At 61.8% G+C, this 23,671-nt stretch overlaps 3 protein-coding genes across 9 annotated transcripts in view; 1 reads left to right on the forward strand and 2 right to left on the reverse strand.

Annotated features, from left to right (window-relative positions):
* The window catches only part of BOLA1 (bolA family member 1), a 70,532-nt gene that overhangs the window by 39,106 nt on the left and 7,755 nt on the right, over positions 1–23,671 (forward strand). The gene's annotated exons all lie outside the window — the stretch shown is intronic.
* TXNIP (thioredoxin interacting protein) lies at positions 3,694–7,396 on the reverse strand. The gene is made up of 8 exons (XM_082073130.1): positions 6,996–7,396; positions 6,214–6,286; positions 5,959–6,106; positions 5,526–5,628; positions 5,143–5,399; positions 4,881–5,037; positions 4,631–4,779; positions 3,694–4,520 (listed from the first exon to the last, which is right to left on the reverse strand). The coding sequence occupies exons 1-8, from the start codon at positions 7,243–7,245 to the stop codon at positions 4,485–4,487; spliced, it is 1,173 nt and encodes a 390-aa protein (XP_081929256.1). The 5' UTR covers positions 7,246–7,396; the 3' UTR covers positions 3,694–4,484.
* On the reverse strand, positions 14,681–21,657 carry HJV (hemojuvelin BMP co-receptor). 7 transcript variants are annotated; one of them, XM_082073352.1, is made up of 5 exons: positions 21,348–21,654; positions 21,159–21,215; positions 18,777–18,954; positions 17,099–17,595; positions 14,681–16,507 (listed from the first exon to the last, which is right to left on the reverse strand). In XM_082073352.1, exons 3-5 carry the CDS (start codon positions 18,871–18,873, stop codon positions 15,884–15,886), a joined length of 1,218 nt encoding a protein of 405 aa, XP_081929478.1. In that variant the 5' UTR covers positions 18,874–18,954; positions 21,159–21,215; positions 21,348–21,654; the 3' UTR covers positions 14,681–15,883. The 7 variants fall into 7 exon arrangements, with proteins under 7 accessions (XP_081929478.1, XP_081929476.1, XP_081929474.1 ...); XM_082073350.1 differs by having other exon boundaries at positions 19,778–21,215; XM_082073348.1 differs by having other exon boundaries at positions 17,099–18,954; positions 21,348–21,657.

The raw sequence follows: 23,671 nt of genomic DNA on the forward strand, positions 1-23,671 counted from the left end.
GGTGACATGGGGACAGCCCAGATCGGGGGGGGGGTGACATGGGGACTCCCCGCGGTCCCCAACTGGGGGGGTCCCGGGGGTTCCCGCGGCCCTGGCGGGGGGTGACACCCCCCCCGTCCCCAGGCAGCGGTGGGTGGCGCTGTCCTGTCCCTTCAAGCGGTGGGTTTAGGGGCGCCCCCCCCCGCCTTTTTGTGGCAGCTTTTTAACATTTGGGTTTTTACCGGTGGATTCGGGCGGATTAAAGCGGGTTTGTGGTTCCCAGCTCGGTGTGTCCGCGGCCTCACCCCCCGGGATCTTTTGGGGGGTGGGTCTGGGTGTTCCAGCCGCGCTGCGGCGCGGGGGAAGGTTTGGGGGTGTCCCTGAGGTTTGCCCCCCCACACCCCCTCTTAGGGCGGGTTTAGGGGCTGGGCTGAGCCTTGTTAAACTCAGCACGGGCACCAGCGGCTGGGGGAGCTGCTGGGGGGTCAGGGGGTGTTTTGGGGGGTCAGGGGGTGTTTTGGGGGGTCGGGGGTGTTTTGGGGGGTCAGGGGGTGTTTCTGGGGGTCAGGTGGGTGTCTGGGGGTCACGTGTTCGGGGCCGAGGCGCTCAGGTGAGGCTCACGTGACCGGAGTTCCCCCCCCGGGCAAGGTTCCTGTTTGTGGCCGTTTAGTCCCCGGGTAATTCAGAAACCGAACAAAAGCAGCAGCCCCCCCGCCCCCCCCAGGAACAGTGTCCCGGGGCGGGGCCGTCACGGGCCGGGGCGAATAAACAATGTCACATGGGGGAGGGGGAGGGGCAGCGGGACCCCCGGGGACGGATCCAGCCCCCCAGGGACGGATCCAGCCCCCCCAGGGACGGATCCAGCCCCCCAGCAACAAACCCGCTGGAAAAGCTGCGCCCGGGTTTGTGCCTCAGTTTCCCTGTGGGTCCCCGTGCCCAGCGCCAGCGGTGTCACCCCCTGGGGTCTGGGGTCCCTGTGTCACCTCCGGGGTCTGGGGTCCCTGTGTCACCCCCCGGGGTCTGGGGTCCCTGTGTCACCCCCTGGGGTTTGGGGTTCCTGTGTCACCCCCTGGGGTCTGGGGTCCCCGTGTCACCCCCGGGGTTCGGGGTCCCTGTGTCACCCCCAGGGTTCGGGGTCCCTGTGTCACCCCCGGGGTCTGGGGTCCCTGTGTCACCCCCGGGGTTCGGGGTCCCTGTGTCACCCCCGGGGTCTGGGGTCCCTGTGTCACCCCTGGGGTTTGGGGTTCCTGTGTCACCCCCTGGGGTCTGGGGTCCCCGTGTCACCCCCTGGGGTTTGGGGTCCCTGTGTCACCCCCTGGGGTCTGGGGTCCCCGTGTCACCCCCGGGGTTCGGGGTCCCTGTGTCACCCCCTGGGGTTTGGGGTCCCTGTGTCACCCCCCCGGGGTTCGGGGTCTCCGTGTCACCCCCCGGGGTTCGGGGTCCCCGTGTCAGCAATCAGGACCCAGAGCCACGGGCGCAGTTCTATGCGGTGCTTTTATTCCAGCGCCGGGAATCCGGGGGTTCGCACCCAAAGCTGGTTCCGACAACCGATTCAAACTACGCCATATTTGTACAGGTTGATCACATACATGTTCATTACAATTCTTCACAACCATTAACACATTCCGCACCTATTCGAACACGAACTGTCTATCTAAGCGATGCTAAGTTACATTCGCATGTTTATCAGTTGTTTCTCAGTTACCTGTCTTAAAGAATAGGTCATAAATCTATGTCAGTGTTAAGAATAGGGCACGGTTATAGAAGATTATGCTTGAATGCACCTCTGCTTGGATACAGCCCGAAAAACTTCACAGTAACGTAAAACCTTGGAGACCGCGTCCCGGACACCATCCGCAAACCCAACACGGGGACCCTGGATACAGTTACACAAGTGAGTTCAGCTATAACACCTGTGCCACCCCCCCGGGGTTTGGGGTCCCCGTGTCACCCCGTGGGGTTTGGGGTCCCCGTGTCACCCCGTGGCGGGGGGGCAGCGGGGGTGCTGCTGTGTGGGAAGGGTCCGGGCTGCAGCCAAAGCTGCGGATGCTCCGTGTGGCCCTTTGGGGACATTCCTGTCCCCATTCCCCCCCATTCCCAGTCCCTTCCCATTCCCAGTCTCATCCCATCCCATTCCCAGTTCCCCGTGTCCTTTCCCCAGTTGCCCGGCGGGTCAGTGGCCGCTGCAGCCCATGGGGACTCCAGACCCGGCGCGGGCTGGGGGGGCTCTGGGGCCGCCATCACCCCGGGGGCTCTGGGGCCGCCGTCACCCCGGGGGGCTCTGGCGCCACCGTCACCCCCGGGCGGCAGCAGCCTCAGTCTCTCTTATTTTGCAGAAACCCGCTGGTTTTGGTGCAGTTCAGCGCAGCCGCCGACACCACCTGAACAGGTAGGAGAGAAAAATGGGGGGGCGAAAATACCCCTGGGGGGGACACAGGGGAGAGGGGACAGGATGTGACCCCCTGGGGCCGCTGTCCCCCCCTCCCCGGCCGCTGTCCCCCCAGCGCGGCTCTTTCTGCCCATACTTGGCTCGGAGCGGGGGGTGACCTTTCGCCGGCTTGGAGGGCGGCCCGGGGACGGGACAGCGCCAGGCGGGATGGGGACAGCGCCAGCCGGGATGTGACAGCGCCAGCCGGGATGTGACAGCGCCAGGCGCGCACGGGGACAGCGGCTGGGCCCCGCGCCTGGGCACGGGGAGGGGAAACTGAGGCACGCGGGGAGATGGAGCCTGGAAGGGTCCCCCCGTGGATCGTTGGGGTCCCCGTGGGTGTCTGGGCGATGGAGGGTGGCCCAGGGACGGTGACAGTGCCAGCGGGGCAGGGGACAGCGGCTCAGCCCCGCGCCCGGGCGTGCAGCCCCAGGAGGGGAAACTGAGGCACGGGGGGAGCCAGAGCCTGGAGGGACCCCCAGTTTCAGGGGTCCCTGGGGGTCCCTGGGCGTGGCCAGCGGGGCAAGGGGACTGTGGCTGAGCCGCACGCCTGGCGCGTGTCCCCGGGAGGGGACACTGAGGCACGGGGGGAGCGGCTGATAAGGCCCCCCCGGTGCTGCTGGCAGCGGGAGATAAGGGCAGGCGGGGGGGGGGGGCCCGGCGTGGGGAAACTGAGGCACGGCGGCGGGGGAACCAGGACCCATTGTCACTCGTGTCCCGGGGGGGCTGCCAAGTCGGGGAGGGGTGAGGGCGCAGGCGCTCAAGGTCGCGGCGGCTTTGGCCGCGGTTCCGCTTCCTCGACCGCGCTGGCGTCACCGCCTGTTGTTCTGTTCCCTCACCTTTCACCCACTTCCCCAAAAATAGCCCTGGGGGGGGCGGGGGGTGTCACCGAAACAGCGATGGGAGGAGCTCCAGCCCCGCCCAGGCCCCGTGCCTCAGTTTCCCCTCCTGGGGGGTGTCAACCCAAACTCTGCTTTTTGACCGAATTTGGGGGTTTTGAGCCGGAAAAATGGCAGCGGAGAGCGGCTGAGCGGGGGAAGGGCTGGAAAGGGGGTGGGAAAAGGGGAAAAAAGGAGGAAAAACGGGGGAAAGAAAAAGGAGAAACAAAGAAAAGGGGGAAGGAAAGATCAGAATCGTTTCCAGGTCTGAGTGCAGCTGCTGCAGGAGGGGCCCGGGGCTCCCTGCGACAAGGGGACATGCCCCCCCCCGCTGACCCCAGGGCTGTGGGACCTCGTCCCCTCCCTGCGCCCCCCCCACTTCCCCAAGGTCAAGTTAAGAGGCTCCACCACCTTTATTTGTCTCTTTATTAGAAACGTTGCCCCACGGGGGCAGAAATAGAAACGGTACAAAACAGAACCCTTGGCTCCCCCCCCCAATACAAAACCAGTACAAAACGAGCTTTTTAACATTTGGTGTCTTCACCAGCGCGAGGCAGGCGGGATCCTCCCGGCCCCACCGCTCGGCTGAGACTGAGATCACAGCGTAAACCAGCTCTGCCAACTGCAACTTTAAGCCAGGTTTAGCGGGCAGAGCTTCCTGATGGAACTCTAGGCCAGGCTTAGCTGCTCGGAGCAGGGCTGGTGCCTCCCCAGGAGCAGCGGGAGCACCAGGGACGGGCTGCACTCTGGGATTAAAGGGTTTTAAGTTTAAAACCAACAACCCCGCTGCCATAGAGCCGGGTTTAGTCCCACGCTTTGCACACGCATGTGCGTTCAGAGACGGGGAACCCACGCGGGTCGCGTGTGTCCCCAAGGACGGTGTGCGGCATCCATTTTGGACACTGAGTCTTTTTTGGTTGTTTTAGGCTGGACTCAACACCTCTCCGCAGGGTTTGTGACCCCCGACGCCTCCCCGCTCACGATTCTCCAGCACCACAGGGCGTTTGGGGCTTTTTCCCAGGATTTTGGCTGTCGGCGGGTCCAGAACCTCGGTCGCGGGAGGGAACGCACAGACTGCGGCGCTTGGCCAGCTCCGCGCAGGACGCCGGCACCGCGGCGGGTGGCACCGCGGGGGTGGCACCGCACAGTGGATTTAGTCCCAAAAACCAGAAGCGGGAGAGGAACGTCCGCCCCGGCGCTCACTGCACGTTGTTGTTGGCGATGCAGGGATCCACCTGCGGAGGAAGCGGGGAGAGCGTTGAGACACCTTGAGGCTTTAATCTCAAGACTTAAAAGCACAGCCCGCTGGGGTGGTTTAGGCCGGAGGGAAAGCTCGGCTGCTCACCTCGGTGTAGGTGGGGGGCGGCATGAACTTGAACTCGGGCGCGTACATGAAGATGGGGCTGTCGAAGCCCTCGGGGTCGTCCAGCAGCGGGGTGGTGGGGCTCTCCAGGCGATGGTCTTCGGGGACGATGTCCAGGTAACACGGGGGGGCTGCAAGGGACACACGGACCCGTCAGCTCCCCATAACATCTCCGTTTCCCCCATCTCAGCCCCTTGAACTTGACCTCTGGCTGCCACCAAACCCCACTCACCTTCCGGAGCGTCGGGGAGGTTCAGGTCCACCCAGCTCATCTCGGAACTGGTCTGGCTGGCCATGCTGGAGCTGCGGCTGCCGATGCCCGAGCGGCTGCCGATGACCAGCGGCAGCTCCAAGATGATCTTCTTGGAGCCGGGGACGCTCACGTAGATCTGCAAGAGGGAAAACCAGAGTTTTACGGCATGTTGGGGACCAAAGGGGACAAAAATCACGCAGTGACCGAGGAAGGACAGAGAGCATCAAGCCGCGCTCCTCACCTGCAGGAAATACTCGACGCGCAGGATGTTGCAGCCCAGGATGGAGGGTTTGAGCTTCTTGACGCGGATGGTTTTGCCGCGCCAGGACTCGGACATGCCCGAGATGATGTGGTTGCCGCGGACGCAGGAGAGTTTCTGGGTGAAGACCTTGGTCTGGCCGTTGGCCAGGTAGGTGTGCTTGGCGATGATGGCGGCTTTGGGCACCACGATGCGCGAGCACGTGTTCTCGAAGTCGGCGTTGATGCAGATGTCGTCGCCTGGGGAGGGAGGTGATGCAGCGCTTAGCCAAGTCGGGGCTTTTCCTCGCCCGTTTGGTGTTCCCAGCGCCCCTCGTGTCCAACACCCCTTCTCCCCAGCTCTGACAGGGCAGGACAAGCCCTTACCTTCACAAAACCCCTTCCTGTCGATCTGGGCGCTGACCGACACGCGTCCGTCGGGGATGAACATACAAGACACCTTCTTCTCCTTCTTGGCGGCAACCGGGGACTGTGGAGAAATCAGGGGTTTACTGAGGTGCGACCCTCCCGCTGCTCCCATCCCGCTCCTCCTTCCTTCCTTATTTTGCAACAAGAACTTCAAGTTCCCCACGAGGCTCGAGCGTCTCGCAGCCAAGTGAAAGCAGAACAAGCCCCTCGCTTGGTGTAGATTTCTAGAAGTAACTAGGACTTCTTAACAACTAAGTATTTAATCCCCGCTCAGCAATAAAGCTCATTAGGGGAGTCTTAATGCCTGAGGTCGGACTGACCCTGCCTAGAGGCTTTTCTCTCTCGTAACACCTGCTGACGCCCAAATTTCTCAGGGTAAAGCTGCACTTACCAACAATTCCGGAGTGTTCACGTCGACGGGATCCATCACCTCGAAGCGTTTCTTTATCTCCTGGGTGGGGAAGGACGGGCGCTCCAGAAAAGCCTTCACCCAATAATCCACACAGCCGTACTTGCCCTTGAACGTGGTACCCAGAGGCCTGCGGGAAGAGACGCTTGTTAGACACGTCTCAAGCAACAGAAGCACTTTTCTGTAACAATCTAATTTAATTTTCTTTTTAAGAGGCAACGTTCAGCTCGTACTCACCCCTGCGGGAGCTCGAATCCGAACTTGTACTCGTATTTATTGCCAGGTCTCAGGATTACGGAGCCGTCCCCATCTGGGAAAAGGGAAGAAAGAGGAAGGGAAACGTCAGCTGAAGCTCCGTGGGTTCGTTCTCAAGTGTGATCCCGTCCTGCTGACACCATGTCCCCAAAGCGGGAACTCCCCCTTTCGACATCCCCCGGGCGCCGGGACAGCGCGTCCCGCTGCGCTCCGGTCCGTCCCCTCGCCACACCCTCCCGCCTGCGAACACCCGGCGATCTCCATCTCCCCGGCTCCGCGTCACCCCGTTATCTCCCGGGACACTCTGCCAAGCCCCTGTCTCTGGGAGAAGCCCCACCAGGAGGTCTCAGTACCCGGGAGGAAAAGCTCCCTTGTCTGGGGTGAGATCTGCCCGTGCCGGGACCTTCTGTGCCGCGACACAGCTGTGGCACCCGCCGCCCGCGGGCACAGCGGCTCTGCCGGCCGCACCAACACCGCAAACCAGCTCATTAAATCAACCTCATTGCCGATTTTAGCTATCAACCATGTCGGTCTCGATGCTCCAGCTTTTTCTTTATGCCCCTCGGCTTTCAAACTTGGGACTTGGCTCAACCAAGCGCCCTCTTTGTAGGTTTCAGCGACTTTGCTTATTTCTCACCAGATTCAGCCACCAGCCCACCCGTCCCCATCCCAGTCCCACCACCCAACCATAGACTCTCCATCCCCCAGGACGCCAACCAGCAGGAAACTCTGCTGGTTAATGACTTCCCAGCCCGTTTCCTCACCGGTGGGCTGCTCCTCCAGGGCCAGCACGTCCTCGAAGCGCAGATACTCCATCTCCTGCCTGCACTGCTGGGGGCCCTTGGCCCAGTTGACCCTGGCCACCCCGCACGCCAGCACCTTGACGGCGCTGACGCGGGTCACCTCGGCCACCTCCACCAGCACGCGCCCGGCCACCTTCTCCCCGCTGCAATAAACCTTCTCGGGCTCGCTGAAGGCCAGCGTGAAAGTCTTCACCTTCTTGAACATCACCATGGCTTCGAGGGGGGAGCGTGGGTTAACACTGGAACCAGCGCGCCGCACGGGCAGAGCGGGCGGATTTCAGGGAGAGGGGCGATCCGAGCCCGGGTCGCTGGCGCCGCACCAGCCGCTCCGCTCGCTGCCCGCGGGGAACTGAGCGCACCCCCGCCGCCGCGGCCCTTTTATAGCCTCCGATCCCCCGCCCGCGCCTGTTGATGGGAACGGCGCCACGCCGCGGGCGCGTGGACAGGCATGCTACTCGCGTGATCAGCGCCCCCATTGGCCGCCGCAGCCTTGTTTACGGCCTGGCCGGCCAATCAGAGCGCCGGGTGCGGAGCGTGGACAGCGTGTGCAGGAGAGGGGAGCGTGTGCAAGGGAAGAGGGGGGTGGGGGGGAGCGGAGTGACAGCGCGGCGGGCCAATGGGGAGCGAGAAAGGGCGGCGGCGGCCGCCAATGACGCGCAGGGAACAGGACGTAATGTTCTCAGGCATGAACGGGGGGTAACCCCCTGGTGGGGGGGGGCAGCTTCCAGTTTGGGACTCACTGGGTCGGCTCCTGCTGTACTGGGACAGCTGGGAGCGGGTTCACAGCGCCTCTGGTGCTTCCCCGCACCCCCAGGGTCTTTGCCCCCCTTCCTCAGACCCCCCGGGCAGCCTGGGGGCATTTCCACAGCCCCCCCAGCACCTGAGGCTTCTCCTCAGCCCCCCCCAGCTCCCCCCAACGTTGTTTAAGGTCATTTAGAGCAGGTTTGGGGTGGGGGATCAAAGCCTGACCCTGGGGCCTCTCTCCCTCCTTGTGGGGTATTGGTGAGGGGGGGGCTATTTCCCCCAAATCTGCCCCTTTCTGCAGCCCCCATGGCCCCCGTGGGGGACCCGCACCCCTCCCCGCCCGCTGCGTTTTGGGGGCGCCTCCCCCTCTGCACACCCGTCATGTCCCCAAAGGGGCCGCGTGACGCCCCCGTCCCGCTCCCTCGTGCGTCGGGACCGTCATCCCGCGGGGGGTGAGCGGGGCAGAAAGTCCCCGATGAGCCGTGTTTGCTTTTAGCATCACAAGGTCCAGCTGTTTGAAAACAGGGGAGTTGTTGGGGTTTAGTTTATTTCTGTCAAGTTTATCTGAGGGTGGCAAACGAGCCCCGTCCCGGTAGCTCTGCCCAGCCAGGGGCCCCGGCCCCGCGTCCCAGCCCCGCTGTGGGCAGGGGGACAGTTGTGTTGTCCCCATAGGAGCTTTACACTCACAGAAACTCTCGAATTTTCCTTCCTAGGTCGTTTTTGCTGTGCGCACCCCCCTCCCCCCGACAGGTGGGGGCTGCGTTACCCCGGGTTTTAAAGCCTTTCGGTTCAGGAAAACAGAGGAAATGGGAAAATAATGGGCTTTTTGGAACCACCCAACAGGGCAGGACAGGAAAAAGTGGGGGTTTCTAAGAGCTCCCACCCGAACGAGGAAAAGGGATGTGGCTTGTTTGGAATTGTCTCCCGTGTCCTTTGGAGCTTGTTTATCTGTGTGTTTCTGGCACGGGTCCTGCTTTCCTTTGTCCGCCGTCCTTTCCTTTCCCCCGGAGTTAATTCACACCTGTTAGTGTAAACCGACAAACCGGCCAGATAAACAAGCCAGGCATGGACCGGCCAGATAAACCACCGGGCACAGACCGGCCAGATAGAGCACCGGGCACAGACTGGCCAGATAGACCACCGGGCACAGACCGGCCAGATAGAGCACCGGGCACAGACCGGCCAGATAGAGCACCGGCTATAGACCGGCCAGATAGAGCACCGGGCACAGACCGGCCAGATAGAGCACCGGGCACAGACCGGCCAGATAGAGCACCGGCTATAGACCGGCCAGATAGAGCACCGGGCACAGACCGGCCAGATAGAGCACCGGGCACAGACCGGCCAGATAGAGCACCGGGCATAGACCGGCCAGATAGAGCACCGGGCACAGACCGGCCAGATAGAGCACCGGGCACAGACCGGCCAGATAGAGCACCGGCTATAGACCGGCCAGATAGAGCACCGGGCACAGACCGGCCAGATAGAGCACCGGGCACAGACCGGCCAGATAGAGCACCGGGCACAGACCGGCCAGATAGAGCACCGGCTATAGACCGGCCAGATAGAGCACCGGGCACAGACCGGCCAGATAGAGCACCGGGCATAGACCGGCCAGATAGAGCACCGGGCACAGACCGGCCAGATAGAGCACCGGCTATAGACCGGCCAGATAGAGCACCGGGCACAGACCATCCAGGTGAACCCCTGGGCACAGACCATCCAGCCGCCCCGCGCGTTTCCGTGCCGCGAGCAGATGATTTTGCGATCAGGTGCGGATGGAGGAAACGCCCTTTCCCGCCGCCTCCGGCTCAGCCCATTGTGTCCCGCCGCACCGCGAGAGATTCATTAACAGGGTGGATTAGCGGAGGATCCCAGGTCTGTTCCAGTTTGGCCGAGCACACCGCTCGCGGCGCTGCCGGCGCTGCGGTGCGTGATCCCGGAGGCCGCGCTGGAGCCGTGTTTACGCTCCTGCTCTCCGGTTTCCTCGCTGCCCGTCGTTCCGAAAGAGCCGCGTCCAGCTCTCGGACTGTAAAGCGCATTCCGGCGGTGTCAGAGGGTGATGGAGCCCGAGCCAACGGGGCCGCGTCCAGGGCACGTTCCGCAGCGCGATCCTCTCCAAACCTCTCTATCTGTAGTTGGCTTTGCCCTTTGTTCCCCTGACCCTTGTCCCACTGGAAACGCTTCCCCGGCCCTTCTGCAGACGAGCAGCTCGGTTTGCTCGGGCCAGCACTTGGTTCGCAAGGTTTCCCACGCGAGCAAGGGGTTGGAAACGCCGCAGGAATCTGGGCTGTCAAAGCAAAAGCTTCAAAATGTCACGTATTCTTCAACAGAAAAGGGCAGCAGAGAGAAGCCGGTTGGGTTTCTGGGCACGGACACGCTCGTGGGAGCATCCTCGCTCCGCTGGGCTGGTTTGGAGCTGCGAGGTGGTAGATTGGGTGAGCTCTAAGGCAGGAATGCTTCGGCAGGGGGTCGCTGAGGGGCCCCATCCCAAGGCTCGGAGCAGCCCGGTCTGGTGCAAGGTGTTGGAATGGGATGATCTTCAGGGTCCCAACCCAACCCATTCTCTCCCGGCGATGAGTGGAGCGCGGGGTGACTCACGGAGCGGGAAGAGCCCGGCTTAGGAGCTGCAGGGCTGGGCTGAGCCAGAAACCGGGCCCTGGGGTGACTCAGTGCAGCGGGCCGGGGCGGGGACGGGGTGCGGCAGCTGTGGGCGCGCGGTGACACCGAAACCGCCCCAGTCCCGCCAGCCGAGCCCCGCGGTGGCTCCGCGGGCGGGCGCCGGGAGGACAAACCACAAGTCCTGGGGGTCTGGGGGCTCCTCGTGGGAAGAAGGAGCTTGAGGAGCTTCGGAGAAGGGAACGGGGCTGGGGAGGGGCTGGAGGGGGCTGAGGGTGGAAATTTGGGGTGATTTCTCCCCAAAGGGCTGTGGGCGTTGGAACAGGCTGCCCAGGGCAGTGCTGGAGTCACCAGCCCTGGAGGGGTTAAAACACACAGATGAGGTTCTCAGGGACATGGGTGCGTTAACGCTTGGACTCCATCTTTAAACTCTTTTCCAACCAAAAGGATTCTGTGCTTCTGTAATTAAACCTGGATACGAGTATTTTTTCTCCCCAGTTTTGGGGGGCCTGGAGAGCCCCAATTCCTCCCGCCCCAAAGAGCCGCTGCCCCCCTGCAAAGCGCCGCTCCTGCCGCAGCTGATGTTTTCTCCATAGATATATACTTTTTTCCCTCCATATATGGCTGCTTCCAGCAAATTCCAAGCGAGGAGGAGGAGGAGGCGCAGGCCGCGTCCCGGTGGAGGGACAGAGCGTGCCGGGACGCGGGAGCCGGGGACGCGCGTGTCCCGCGGGTCGGTTGTTTGTGTCCCGCGGGTCGGTTGTTTGTGTCCCGCGGGTCGGTTGTTTGTGTCCCGCGGGTCGGTTGTTTGTGTCCCGCGGGCCGGTTGTTTGTGTCCCGTGGGTCGGTTGTTTGTGTCCCGCGGGTCGGTTGTTTGTGTCCCGCGGGTCGGTTGGTTGTGTCCTGCGGGTCGGTTGTTTGTGTCCCGCGGGTCGGTTGTTTGTGTCCCGCGGGTCGGTTGTTTGTGTCCCGCGGGTCGGTTGGTTGTGTCCTGCGGGTCGGTTGGTTGTGTCCCGCGGGTCGGTTGGTTGTGTCCCGCGGGTCGGTTGTTTGTGTCCCGCGGGTCGGTTGTTTGTGTCCCGCGGGTCGGTTGTTTGTGTCCCGCGGGTCGGTTGGTTGTGTCCTGCGGGTCGGTTGGTTGTGTCCCGCGGGTCGGTTGTTTGTGTCCCGCGGGCCGGTTGTTTGTGTCCCGCGGGCCGGTTGTTTGTGTCCCGTGGGTTGGTTGTTTGTGTCCCACGGGTCGGTTGTTTGTGTCCCGCGGGTCGGTTGTTTGTGTCCCACGGGTCGGTTGTTTGTGTCCCGCAGGTCGGTTGGTTGTGTCCCGCGGGTCGGTTGGTTGTGTCCCGTGGGTCGGTTGTTTGTGTCCCGCAGGTCGGTTGTTTGTGTCCCGCGGGTCGGTTGGTTGTGTCCCGCGGGTCGGTTGTTTGTGTCCCGCGGGTCGGTTGTTTGTGTCCCGCGGGTCGGTTGTTTGTGTCCCGCGGGTCGGTTGGTTGTGTCCTGCGGGTCGGTTGGTTGTGTCCCGCGGGTCGGTTGTTTGTGTCCCGCGGGCCGGTTGTTTGTGTCCCGCGGGCCGGTTGTTTGTGTCCCGTGGGTTGGTTGTTTGTGTCCCACGGGTCGGTTGTTTGTGTCCCGCGGGTCGGTTGTTTGTGTCCCACGGGTCGGTTGTTTGTGTCCCGCAGGTCGGTTGGTTGTGTCCCGCGGGTCGGTTGGTTGTGTCCCGTGGGTCGGTTGTTTGTGTCCCGCAGGTCGGTTGTTTGTGTCCCGCGGGTCGGTTGGTTGTGTCCCGCGGGTCGGTTGGTTGTGTCCCGCGGGTTGGTTGTTTGTGTCACGGGGACGTCATCGGTCACAACTGGACATGAGCGGCGCCCGTGGGCAGCGAGGAGCCCGAACCGGGGCCCTGCGGTCCCGGAGCCTGACCCGGGCTGCTCGTCGCCTTCAGCCGGGCTGGAAATACGGGGTGATGGGGGGAGGAAAAGTGTCGTAGAGCAAAAGGGTTCCCGAGCTTCCATCCCTGCTTTTGGCCCTCGAAAGATGCTGGAGGAAGCAAAGAAATAAGGGAAAATCCTCATTTTCAGCAGTGGGGGCCGCTGGGGCCTGAGCGGAGACATCACCCCAAACACCGAGCTCCCCAGTTTCAAGAGCCAGGTTGGGTGCCTGAAACTGAGGGGGGACAGTCCCCTCTGGGGCCTTCTCAGCACGTCCCAGGGAGCGTTGGGTGGCGCTGGGGTGAGGACGGACGTCCCTCCAGTCCCCCGATGAACGTCCCTCCGGTCCCCAGAGGAGCTGCTTTGAGTCCCCAGAGGAGCTGCTTTGAGTCCCCAGCGGCCTTTCTCATAGTTTGGGCTGTGTGGACATCTAGAGGCTCTGCCGGGAACGGCACAGGAGGGCGGCTCGGCTGGGTTATATTGCTGTATCTGGGTTATATTGCTGTAACTGGGTTATATTGCTGTATCTGGGTTATATTGGCTATTTGGATGATATTCCTGTATTCCGTACACAGTTCCAGAGGGGGGAAGCGAAGCCGCATTTTGCTGTGGCTTCTCTGGCCGATTTCTCGTGTTTCGAGGGTGTAAATGAGGGCGATGACGAGCGTCAGTCGCTGTGTTTGCGGGAGGGGCAGGAACGGCCGGAACGGGTGACAGCTGTGGCGTTTGCCACCTCACGAGGACACGGGTTTTGCGCTCCTGCTGCCCAGTGCCACTGGCAGCTTCTTTCTTTTATATATATATATTTTATTATTACTATTTGTTTAATTTTTCTGTGCTTCGAGGTTCTTTTCCATGAACGACGCGGAATCGGAGTGGGACAGACATCGGAGCAGCGGATTGTCCCCAGCTTGTCACACCATCCACCGGTGACAACCTGGGCCTGGCAAAGCCCAGCTCTGACCCCAGACTAGAACCCCTTGTCTCAACCGCCCAGGTTGGGCATCTGGACACAAACAGCCCCACAACATCGTCTGGGGTTGCCAGCGTCTCTTTTAGCAGGTTGCATGTGCTCGGAAATACAAGGGAGAGATCCAAGCTCTCCTGACGTCAATGGAAACGGCCGCGCTGAGCTGGGCCCTGGCCCCGGCCCACGTTCCGCTGCTTTATTTCGGGCTGCAGCCGTCAGGGCTGGAAGGGCCGTTGTTTATTCACCCTCCAGGCCTCGAGTGGCTCTGGGTGCCTTTGCTCCCTCGCCGGGGCGCGGGCAGGGGAGCGGGCGCAAACGCGGGGGCCACTGCAGCTCGGCCAGGCCGCGGGTCGGGTCTAAGCGGGTCGGGTCTAAGCGGGTCAGGTCTAAATTAGTTGGGTCTTTTCTTCTCTTTGTCCTTTTCTTTTCTCTTATTTTCTTATCTTTTTGCTTTTGATTTTATTCTTATATTTTATATATCACGTCGTGTCATATGTTACATGTTATGTGTTACGTGTTATGTGTTACGTGTTATGTGTTATATGTCAGAAGTTGTATGTCATATGTTATATGTTCTATGTCACATGTCAGATGTTATATATCATGTGTCATATGTTCTATGTCATATGTCATATGTTATATGTCATGTGCCATCTGTTATATGCCATGTGTCATATGTTACGTTATATGTTATGTGTTATGTGTTACATGTTATATGTCAGAGGTTGTATGTCATATGTTATATGTTCTGTGTCACATGTTAGATGTTATATATCATATGTTATATGTTACGTGTTATGTGTTACATGTTATATGTTCTATGTCATATGTTAGATGTTAAATATCACGTGTCATATGTTACATGTAATGTGTCATGTTATATGTTTTGTGTTACATGTTATATGGCAGAGGTTGTGTGTCATATGTTGTATGTTCTATGTCACATATTAGATGTTATATGTCATGTTACATGTTGTATGTCATGTGTCATATGTTTCATGTTATTTTAATTTGATTTTTCTTTGTTTAATTGTTATTCTTTATGTTTAATTTCTCTGGCTGGCCCAGCTCGGTCTGCAGGTGAACAGGCCCACAAGCCGCCGCGGGTGAGCAGGGCTGGGGACGTTATTGCATCTTTATCTTCAGCCGCTGCTGCCGCCCGGAGGAAACGCGGCGGGACACGGGGCCTTGGGAACGGACACTTAACAAAACCTCCGGGATTCGCGGGAAATGGAGAAACCCCGACACGTCAGCGCGGGCGTCGGGTCGGGAGCGCGGAGGCTCCACAGAACGTTCTGTAGCTCGTTGTGCCCTTGGCCAGCGGGAGCAGAACAGGGACCAGAACTGGGAGACACCGCCGTGTGGGTTATAAAACCACAGACCCCGCGCCCATGAGCCGCCGTTCCCCCAGCGGCACCCAATGTAAGTCCTCTTTATTTAAAAACACATACAGAAAATACCTCTGATCATATAGGACTCTCCATAGAACTCTATCCGCTTTACTTAAAGCCTCTTAAATATATTAAACACCTCGTTTGGCTTCACCTCTATAGCTCTGTGCATGCGCTCGTTGTTCCCTGCCCATCGGTGCCGTCTGTTGTTGTGCGTTTGTCACTATTGACTCTGTTTTCACGAGGGGATCCCGCGGCCCCGCTGGCTCTGGGGGCGCTTGTGCCGGGGCCAGAGCCGCGTGGGCCCCGGGGACCTTCCCTCGCTGGGACTCAGCGCTGGTCCCCAGCCCAGCCCTGGCTGGATCGGTCCCAGACGGGCGCCAGGACACCAAACCAACCAGCAGCGGAGCCCGAGGTGCCGGGAGCTCAACGCTCCGCGGCTCCGGCGCTGCAAAGCAGCACGTCGTTCATCCAGAAACGGAGAATACAGCACGAGACGGTGGGTTTGCAGCCCAGAGACCCCAACCCGTGGTCACGATGCTCCAAAACCAGATTGATTGCCTTGTTTTTTGTCGTGGGACTGTGGAAGCGGCTGCGTCGAGGGCCCCAAAATCCACCAAACAATGTGGTTTTTAAGTGCTCAAAATGGAGATCTGGGTTTGGAGGCTGTTCCTGCGGAGCCCATGGGCACCCTGAGCAAAACCGGCTGCAGTAACACCGAAAAGTGTGAAGTGGGTTCCTGGAGAGGCCTCGGGGCAGCGGGGTGTTCGGAACGCCGCTTCGCCCCGTGTTTCTCTCCTTATTAAACCAGCTGCCACGTCCTCATCGGGTTCTTGGGGAGAAGAAGGTTGTTCACAATGAGAACAATCAGCCTTGGGGTAATTTCCTCAGGGAGCGGCGGGATCCCCAACGTTGGGCGCGTTTGGGGTTCACTTGTCCAGACCGTGTTGTGTCAAGAGAAGTTGGACCAGACGATCCTCGAGGTCCCTTCCAACCTGGGATTTGATGATTTGATGATTCTGTGATCGTTAGGGAAAGAGGAAAAGCATCAGAATCCATTGGAAAAAGCAGCGATCTGCCTTTGGGAGAGGAAGCGGGTCCGGTCGGTGCCGCCCGCGCGGGGGCAGCGCACGGGGGTCCCTCATCCCCCACCTCCCCAGGTCTGCGATTCCTCTTCCAGCGTGGCGAGACTTGAAAGTGCTACAAACCACCCCCCAAAGCAGAGGCGAGGAGGAGGAGGAGGAGGAGGAGGAGGAGCAGGGAGGACGCGGAGCCGCGCGGGCAGCTCGCCCCGGCCTGGAAGATGTGCAGCTTCTCCGCGTCGGGAAGGAAAACACGGGCGTCCTCCAGGGCGCCATGGGCTGCCATGGTGAAGTTGGCGTCGCCCGAGGTGACCACGTCGAAGACGCAGGACTGGAAGTAGGCGTCCTCCACGGGCAGCAGCTCCCTGCAGAGCGCCCGCGCCGTCTGGGCGGGCAGGCGGCCGCGTGGGCTGCGGGACAGGCGCTGGCTCCGCGGGCAGCCGCCCACGCACAGCTGCAGGTCCTGCTCCGCCGGGAAGGCCCGCGCCACCTCCTCGGCCGCGCGGATGGCGAAGGAGAGCTGGCGGCCGGCCTGGCGCACGGCGATGGTGGTGCCGATGTAGTCGGCGCGGATCTCCACGTGCCGGCCGGGGCTGCGCTCCCGGATGGCCAGGCTGCTCCCGCCCGGCCGCTCGCCGCCATTCACCGAGCCGTCCTCGAAAGCCGCCGGCAGGTTGTCGATCTCGGCCTGGTAGACCTTCTGGTCGATGCATTCCTTCATGTTCTTGAAGATGATGGTGAGCTGCAGAGCGGGCAGAGAATCGGAGAGCCAGTTGGGTTGGAAGAGACCCTCAAGGTGACCAAGTCCAACCATAACCCAACGCCGGCACTGCCTCGTGTCCCTGAGAACCTCATCCATGTGTATCCAACCCCACCAGGATGGCAACTCCAGCACTGCCCTGGGCAGCCTGTTCCAACACCCACAGCCCTCTGGGGAGAAATCACCCCGCATTTGGAATCTCTATGATTCTATGGTTCAAGGATTCCATGATTCTATGGTTCAAGGACTCTATGGTTCATGGATTCCATGATTCTATGGTTCAAGGACTCTGTGGCTCAAGGATTCCATGATTCTATGGCTCAAGGATTCCATGATTCTATGGTTCAAGGATTCTCTGATTCCATGGCTGTCCAGGTCACCCATGGACCTCACGATAACCCATCCCAAGGCAGCAATGGGAGCATTTGCAGGTCTCTCCTGTCCCCCCAAGGACCGCGGTGCCTGCAGACCCCACTCCTGCTCCCACCCGGGTTCAGCTGAAGCTACCGCTGCCCTCTCCAGCCATTTTCGGGGGCGCAGGGCTGCGTGCTTTGCCGTCGAGCCCCGCATTACCTTGCTGGTGACCGTCGCGTTGGAGCCCTTGGCCACTGGCGAGCTGGTGGCTTGCACGAACAGGTAGTCGTTGTCCAGGAGCGGCCAGGAGCCCTCCACCCGGCAGGTGTGGAAGTCGTGGTGGAAGGTGCGGATGTGGGGGTCCCCGAAAGCCGCGCAGTGCTGGTAGCTGGGGGGCTGCCCGTGCTTGTACAGGAAACTCTTCTCGTAGTCGCAGACGTCGAGCGACTCGAAGCCCCGGTGGCCGGGGGCCGGCGGGCGCGGCGGCGCCGTGGGGCCGTCCCTGGAGCAGTTGTTCTGGATCATGAGGTCCTCGATGCCGTGCACGGCGGAGTGGTAGGCCAGGTCTCCGCGGCACGTGCGGGCCGTGCGGCGGGTGCAGCGCGCGTAGGAGCGCAGCGCGTCGCACACCGCGCCGCTCCTGCCGCCGCCGCGCAGGTGCAGCGTGGCCGCCACGTACTCCGAGTTGCAGCGCAGGATCTTGCACTGGGAGGAGACTGGGAGAGACGGGCGGCCGGGAGCGCCGCTGGAGTGTGGGACCGGGGCGGCCGCTCGTCCTGCGCCCACCCCACCCAGGGCGGCCACAGCCCCCCCAGAGCAGGCTGCGCAGGGAGGGACCTGGGCGCTGAGGCTGGAAATTCGGGGTGATTTCTTCCCCGGGGGGTTTGTGGAGATGAACAGGCTGCCTCGTGGTCCCATGATGGAGGGATTTCTGGAAGCACTTGTCTCCCAGTTCTAGCGAACTCGGTGGCCAGTTTAATTGACCTGCTCCCTTCAGGCCCGATTGGAACGCACGCCGGGCTGCCCGCCGCGGGCACGTCCCGGAGCAGGTGCCGGTGCCGGTGGGGCGTCCCGAACCAGCGGGGACGGGAGGTGGTACCCGCGGCACGCGCGGGGCCGAGCGCCAAGGGCAGCCATGGCACCGTGGCCCTGGGACGTGGCCGGGACGGATTCTCCACCCCAGGCCTTGCCAGGGGACAAGAGGGACAGAATTTCGGAGCTGGGAAACCCCTTCTTCCCGTTCCAAGCTTGGCCGGGCGGTGCGGCCGCTCCTTGGCCGGGGTCCGGTGGCACCAAGGGCACGCTGCCCCTGGAACGTGACTGCTGGCGCCGCACAGGGCCGCGCCGCGTCCCGCGGCTCCGGGAGCAGCTAACGAACACCCCGGGCTCGTTAGGCTAATGGGTTATAAGGACGGCCGCCCTGGCAGGTGAGTGCGAGCTGGGCGGGGTGCTGGGAAATCAATGCAGGCTTTGGAGGGTGGAGGTCGCCGCTCCCCTGGCAGAGCTGGGACCGAGCGCTGGACATGGCGGGTGCTGCTCACTGGGAGACCTTGAACTTGGGTTGTGCCCTGCTGGCCCTGGCTGATTCTGGGAGATGATGGAGCTTTTTAAAGGCTCTCCTAGGGATGCTCTCCTAGGAATGCTCTCTTTGGGATGCTCTCTTTGGGGATGCTGTCCTAGGGATGCTGTCCTCGGGATGCTGTCCTTGCAGAGGAACACGCTGCCAGGGGCAGGTGATGCTGGTGGGGAGCTGCCAGCCCTTCCCATGGCTCTGGTGGCCAAGGGCATGACGTGAGGACCTTCTCCTTGCCCCAGTCGCCTCCCGGAGCTCCGCCATCCCTGTCCCCCCCGCGCCCGCGGGACCCTCACCGGAGTGACTGCCCGTGCAGCCCCTTACCATGCCTGCAGGAGAGGAGGAGGAAGAGAGCTCGGAGGAAGAAGAAGCCAGGGTTGTCCAGCTGCCCCGGGCTCTTACAGCAGGTGGGTGTCCCCATTCCAATCCATGCAGAGCTGGGGGGGCCTCACCCGGGGGTCCTCAGCAAGGGCTGGAAATCCAGATGATCAGTGCGGCTGCCCTGCGATATTACACAAGGAAGAGCTTGAGGAGCTGGAGCAGGTTCAGAGGAGGGAACGGAGCTGGGGAGGGGCTGGAGGAGGCTGAGGTTGTTAATTTGGGGTAGTTTCTCCCCAAAGGGCTGTGGGCGTTGGAACAGGCTGCCCAGGGCAGTGCTGGAGTCGCCATCCTGGATACACAGATGAGGTTCTCAGGACATGTTTAGTGCCAGGGGTGGGTAACACTTGGACTCCATGATCTCGAGGGACTTTTCCAACCCAAATGATTCTCCGATTCTCTAAAGAAGCCTCTCCAGGTCAAGTCCAGCCCTTGACTGCTCGCCCTGCCTGGCTTAACCCTGCTTGACCAGGCTTGACACCTTTCTTGGGGCTCACAGGAGCTCGTGACCTCTCGGTGCCCACCCCCCCGAAAAAACCTCCCCAGGCGATGGTGACAGAGAGGGGACCCATCCCCGTCCCTGTCCCTGTCCCTGTCCCTGTCCCTGTCCCTGTCCCTGTCCCTGTCCCCGTCCCTGTCCCCGCAGGCAAACAGCTGGTTAATGTGTAACGTGGCTCTGGCCGGGGCTGGGGGGGCCCAGCCGTGGGTCCTGCGGGCCATGGGACCTTCTCTGGGACGTCCCGACCCCACGGCGTTGGGACGAGGGTGGTGGTGGCGGCTGGAGATGCTGCACAAGCCCAAGGCGAAGCCACCTGGGAGAGGAGATGGAGCCGGGGGCTCGGACACCCCAGTCCTCCCTCTTTCTGGGGGCACCTGGATACGCACCAGACCCCATGGTGTTGGTGACAATGTCCTGTGACTTGGACCCTTGTCCCAGCCCCACTCACCTGCATCCGAGTCCGCCAGAGACGAGCTGGTTCCCAGTACTGGGAGCTGGTTCCCAGTACCAGCAGCTGGTTTTCAGCACCGGGAGCTGGTTCCCGGTCCCAGGAGCTGGTTCCCGGTACCCGCAGCTCCTGGCGCAGTGCACACAGGGACTGGCTTGTCCTTGTCACCCAGCTCTACCTTGAGTGGCCGCCAGAGCAATGACAGCCAAGAAAGCGCCAACCTGGGTCCTGGGCGCCTCCGTGGGCTCGCGTGGATAAAATCCAAGGTGCCGGTGTCCCCCCCCGGGTTGGGGACAGGGGGAGCAGCCCCGCATGGGACCCCGCGGTCCCTGCCCTCCCTCCCCGGTTACCTTTGCTCCGTCCTCGTCCCCCGCGGGGCAGGGGATGGGTGTTGAAATAGACCCGCCTAAATTTAGACCGGCTCAAACCCAGCCAAGAACAACAAGCGGAGGGTGGCAGAGGGGGCCGGTGAGCGGCACGGTGTGTGACACGGGGCGGGCGGAGGGGCGAGGAGGAGCTGGGAGCCCCCAGACCCCCAGTTGGGTGGTGGCGCTCGGTGACACTCGTGTCACTCGCGGCGTTGCAGGATCCTCGGAGATCATTGATTTTCCTTCGCTGGGTCACGTTGCACCCCGGGCTGAGTCCCCGTGGACAAACACCCGGTTCCCACAGGGACAATCGCGTTGGCTCAGTCTTGTAGTGCCCCCCAAACCCCACCTGCAGGGGTTGGGGTGCAGAGAGGAGGAATGGGGGGCAACCAGAATATAACACCCGTATTGTCGCGTGTGTTGTAGGACACGGGTCTGGTGGAACCACAGAATTGTTTGGTTGGAAAAGCCCCTCAGGATCATGGAGTCCAACCAGAACCCCCCGGCACTGAACGTGTCCTGAGAACCTCGTCTGTGTGTCCACCCCCCAGGGACGGCGACTCCAGCGCTGCCCTGGGCAGCCTGTTCAACGCCCACAGCCCTTTGGGGAGAAATCACCCCAAATTCCCACCTCCCCCCCCGGTGCAGCTCGCGGCCGTTCCCCAGGTCCCGTGTGTGCTGAGGATCGATCCCGCGCCGGCACCTGCGGCCAAACCGCTGCCAAAAGCCAAATCTACCCCCAACTGCCCCAGTAAATCCGCTGATTGAGGAGGCGCTTGGGTCACCAAATCCCCCTCCTGCCCCCAAAGTGACGTTTTCCCCGGCCCAGGAGGGGGGAAGAGCCCCAGATCCCGGTGGTCGCCTTTTGGTGCCAACAGGTATTTTGTCCCCTGGAGACGCGTCGCCCCCAAAGGGCCGGGCGGCGCGGTGACGGCTCGGCCGCAGCCCAACCGCGGCCGCGGTGAGATCGGGGAGGGCTTTGGGTTTAAACCGTTGCGTTTTGGACATTTAACCTGCTCGGTTCAATGCGGTTTGCCCAGCCCAGCTTGGCATCGGTCGTGTCCGCGAACCTGCCGCAAAACCACCAGGTTTGCCCCCAAATCGGCCCGTGGGGATGGGGACGCTCAGAAAACGGGTCTAAAGAGGCGTCGGGTCTGCGGGGAGAAACAAACCCTCCTGCCCCCCACATCGCCCCCACTTACCCGGCAAACGCCGCCGCCGAGTGTCCCTGCGCCCTGCGCCGCGGGTGCCGCCCGGCGCGGGTCTGGCGGCCAGTGCCGCGGCACCGGGAGCCAACAGCTGAGCGGTGCCGCTCGTCCGCGGCGCGAGCGCGGCGGGGGCGTTAAAAATAGCCGGAGCATTTCTGACCCCGAAAGGCGGATTCTGGTGGGGAGGGGAGCGGGGAGAGAGGCCGAAGGATTGCGGAGCACAAGCTCTAAATGGGGCACACGGGGCGAGGGGGACGCGGGTCCCGGCCAAACCGCGCGGAGCCGCCCGTCGGGGCTTTGGGGGAACAACGGGCGGGTTGGGGGTGCAAAGAGACCCTGGGGGTCCCGGTTGCGGCAGCACCTGGAGGCGGAAAAACCCGCGAAGGCGCCGAGTGCGGGTTGAGCGGAGCTCATCTCCGCGTTCCTGCGGCTCGGGGGTCCCGGGAAGGACCACGAACCGCGGTGCTGAGCCCTGGAGGGGGAGCAGCGGGGGTGCTGGAGCTGTGGGGGCGCTACCGAGTCCCGTCCCCTCCGCCCGGCGGCCCCGGCGCAAACCATCCGTCTGTCCGTCCCGTCCGGAGGATAAATGACCCGGCACCTGCTGCGGGCAGCTGGGGGCTAAAAACAGCGGGACAGGTGGGGATGGAAACGCTGACGGGCGGCTTAACGTGGTTTAAGTTTAGTTTAAGGTATGTTGGCTTAATCCAAGTTTGCTTTGGCTTTTAAACATTTATTTCTACTTTATTTACTATATTTTATTCTCTATTTTCTCTCTGCCGGTCTCTGCAAACCCGCTAAGCCTGTGACTTAGAGCTGGCGGCATCTCCTCTTTATAAATTCAGAGTCCGTTCGAGCCCAAAGAAATGACGTATCCCTGTCCTTATTTTATAGAAACCTTATAGATTTCCTATAATCAGCTTCTCTGCCTTTTGCTAAAGGTTACGTTTTTAATTTCTTTTTAACCCAAAGTAGGGGATTGAACCCTCCTGGATTCACGAGGCGTCGGGGCTTTGAGCTTCAATAAGGGGCACCGGGGCGTTTTGGGGGCACAAAACGGGGGAAAGGGCGGATGTGCAAGTGCGATGGTGCGATGGGCGATCTGAGCGGGCACGGGCCCAGCAGGACAGACGGACAGACAGACACCCCGTCGTGGGGAGGGGCTGAGAATCCAGCGTGGAAAACAAGGTCGTCATTGAGCGCCGGTTTAATCAGAGCTTTACAATCCTGGTATTTCCCCAGATTTCTTTCTGCCAGATTTTTGGGGGGATTGTGGGGAATTTAGTCCATTTGTAGGGGAGCAGAGGCGTGGAGCGGGACGGTGACACCCCCAGCGCCGGGACCTGGGACACGTTGGAATACTATTAATATTTAAAAAGCAAGAAAAAGGGCGCAAAGGACAGCGGGGAGGGGGAAAAGCGGGGCCCTGGTCCAGCCTGCTGGGCCCAGCCTTGGCAAGCCCGGCTTTGCGGGGCTGCTGCGGGGCAGGGGGGGTTTAGGTCTGGTCTCCCCGAGCGTCCCCTGAGCCGCTGCCCCCGGGGAGGTGACGAACCCGCGGGACCGGGCGCAACGAGCGGCTTTGGGTGTCCCCAGCCCCCCCGGCCCCAGCACCCCCGCCCGCCCCCCCGCCCCCCGGCCCTTGGCCTTTCCCGCCGTGACCTTGACCTTCAGGCTGACAGCCTGATGGATGCTGATTTACGACGTCCTTTTGGATTTGGGCAAAAGCGGCCAAAACCTCCGGGTTCCGGGGGGGGCGACCGAGCGGGAGATTTGTCAACCTCGGCGGCGGGGGGGGGGGCGCCCCCGTCTGTCCGCCGTGATTTATTTGTCATCGGCCGTGATTAAATTGGCCTTCGCTAATGATAACGAACTAGTCAGGGGTTGACCTTTCGCTGGCCATGCGGGGGAGGCAGGGGCCACACGGGTATCCACGCTCAGGCTTAAGGGATGCTCAGGCTTAGGCAACACTCGAGCTTAAGGGCTGCTCAGGCTCCAGGGATGCTCGAGCTTAAGGGACGCACAAGAGATGCTCCCTGTCCCATCCACAGCATTGGTGTCCCCAGTGTCCCGCCTCCCCGCCTTGGGGACAGTGGCCCGGGGACGACGGGACAGACACCCGGCGTGTCCCTCGGTGCCACCGTCCCTGTGTCACCAGCCCACGCTCCCCCGTCCCTTTGCACCCAACGATCCAAACCGTCATCGCCGTCACCTCGGCTGATTTCCACGTCCTGTAATCCTGCAATTAATGTTCATTAATAAATTAACGAGCGCTTACGGGAAGGGCAGCGCTTTTCTCCAGAAGATGGATTGTGGGGGAGCAG

The sequence above is a fragment of the Streptopelia decaocto genome, assembly GCF_964273445.1.
Source record: "Streptopelia decaocto genome assembly, chromosome: 26".
In the NCBI taxonomy this organism is placed as follows: Eukaryota; Metazoa; Chordata; class Aves; order Columbiformes; family Columbidae; genus Streptopelia; species Streptopelia decaocto.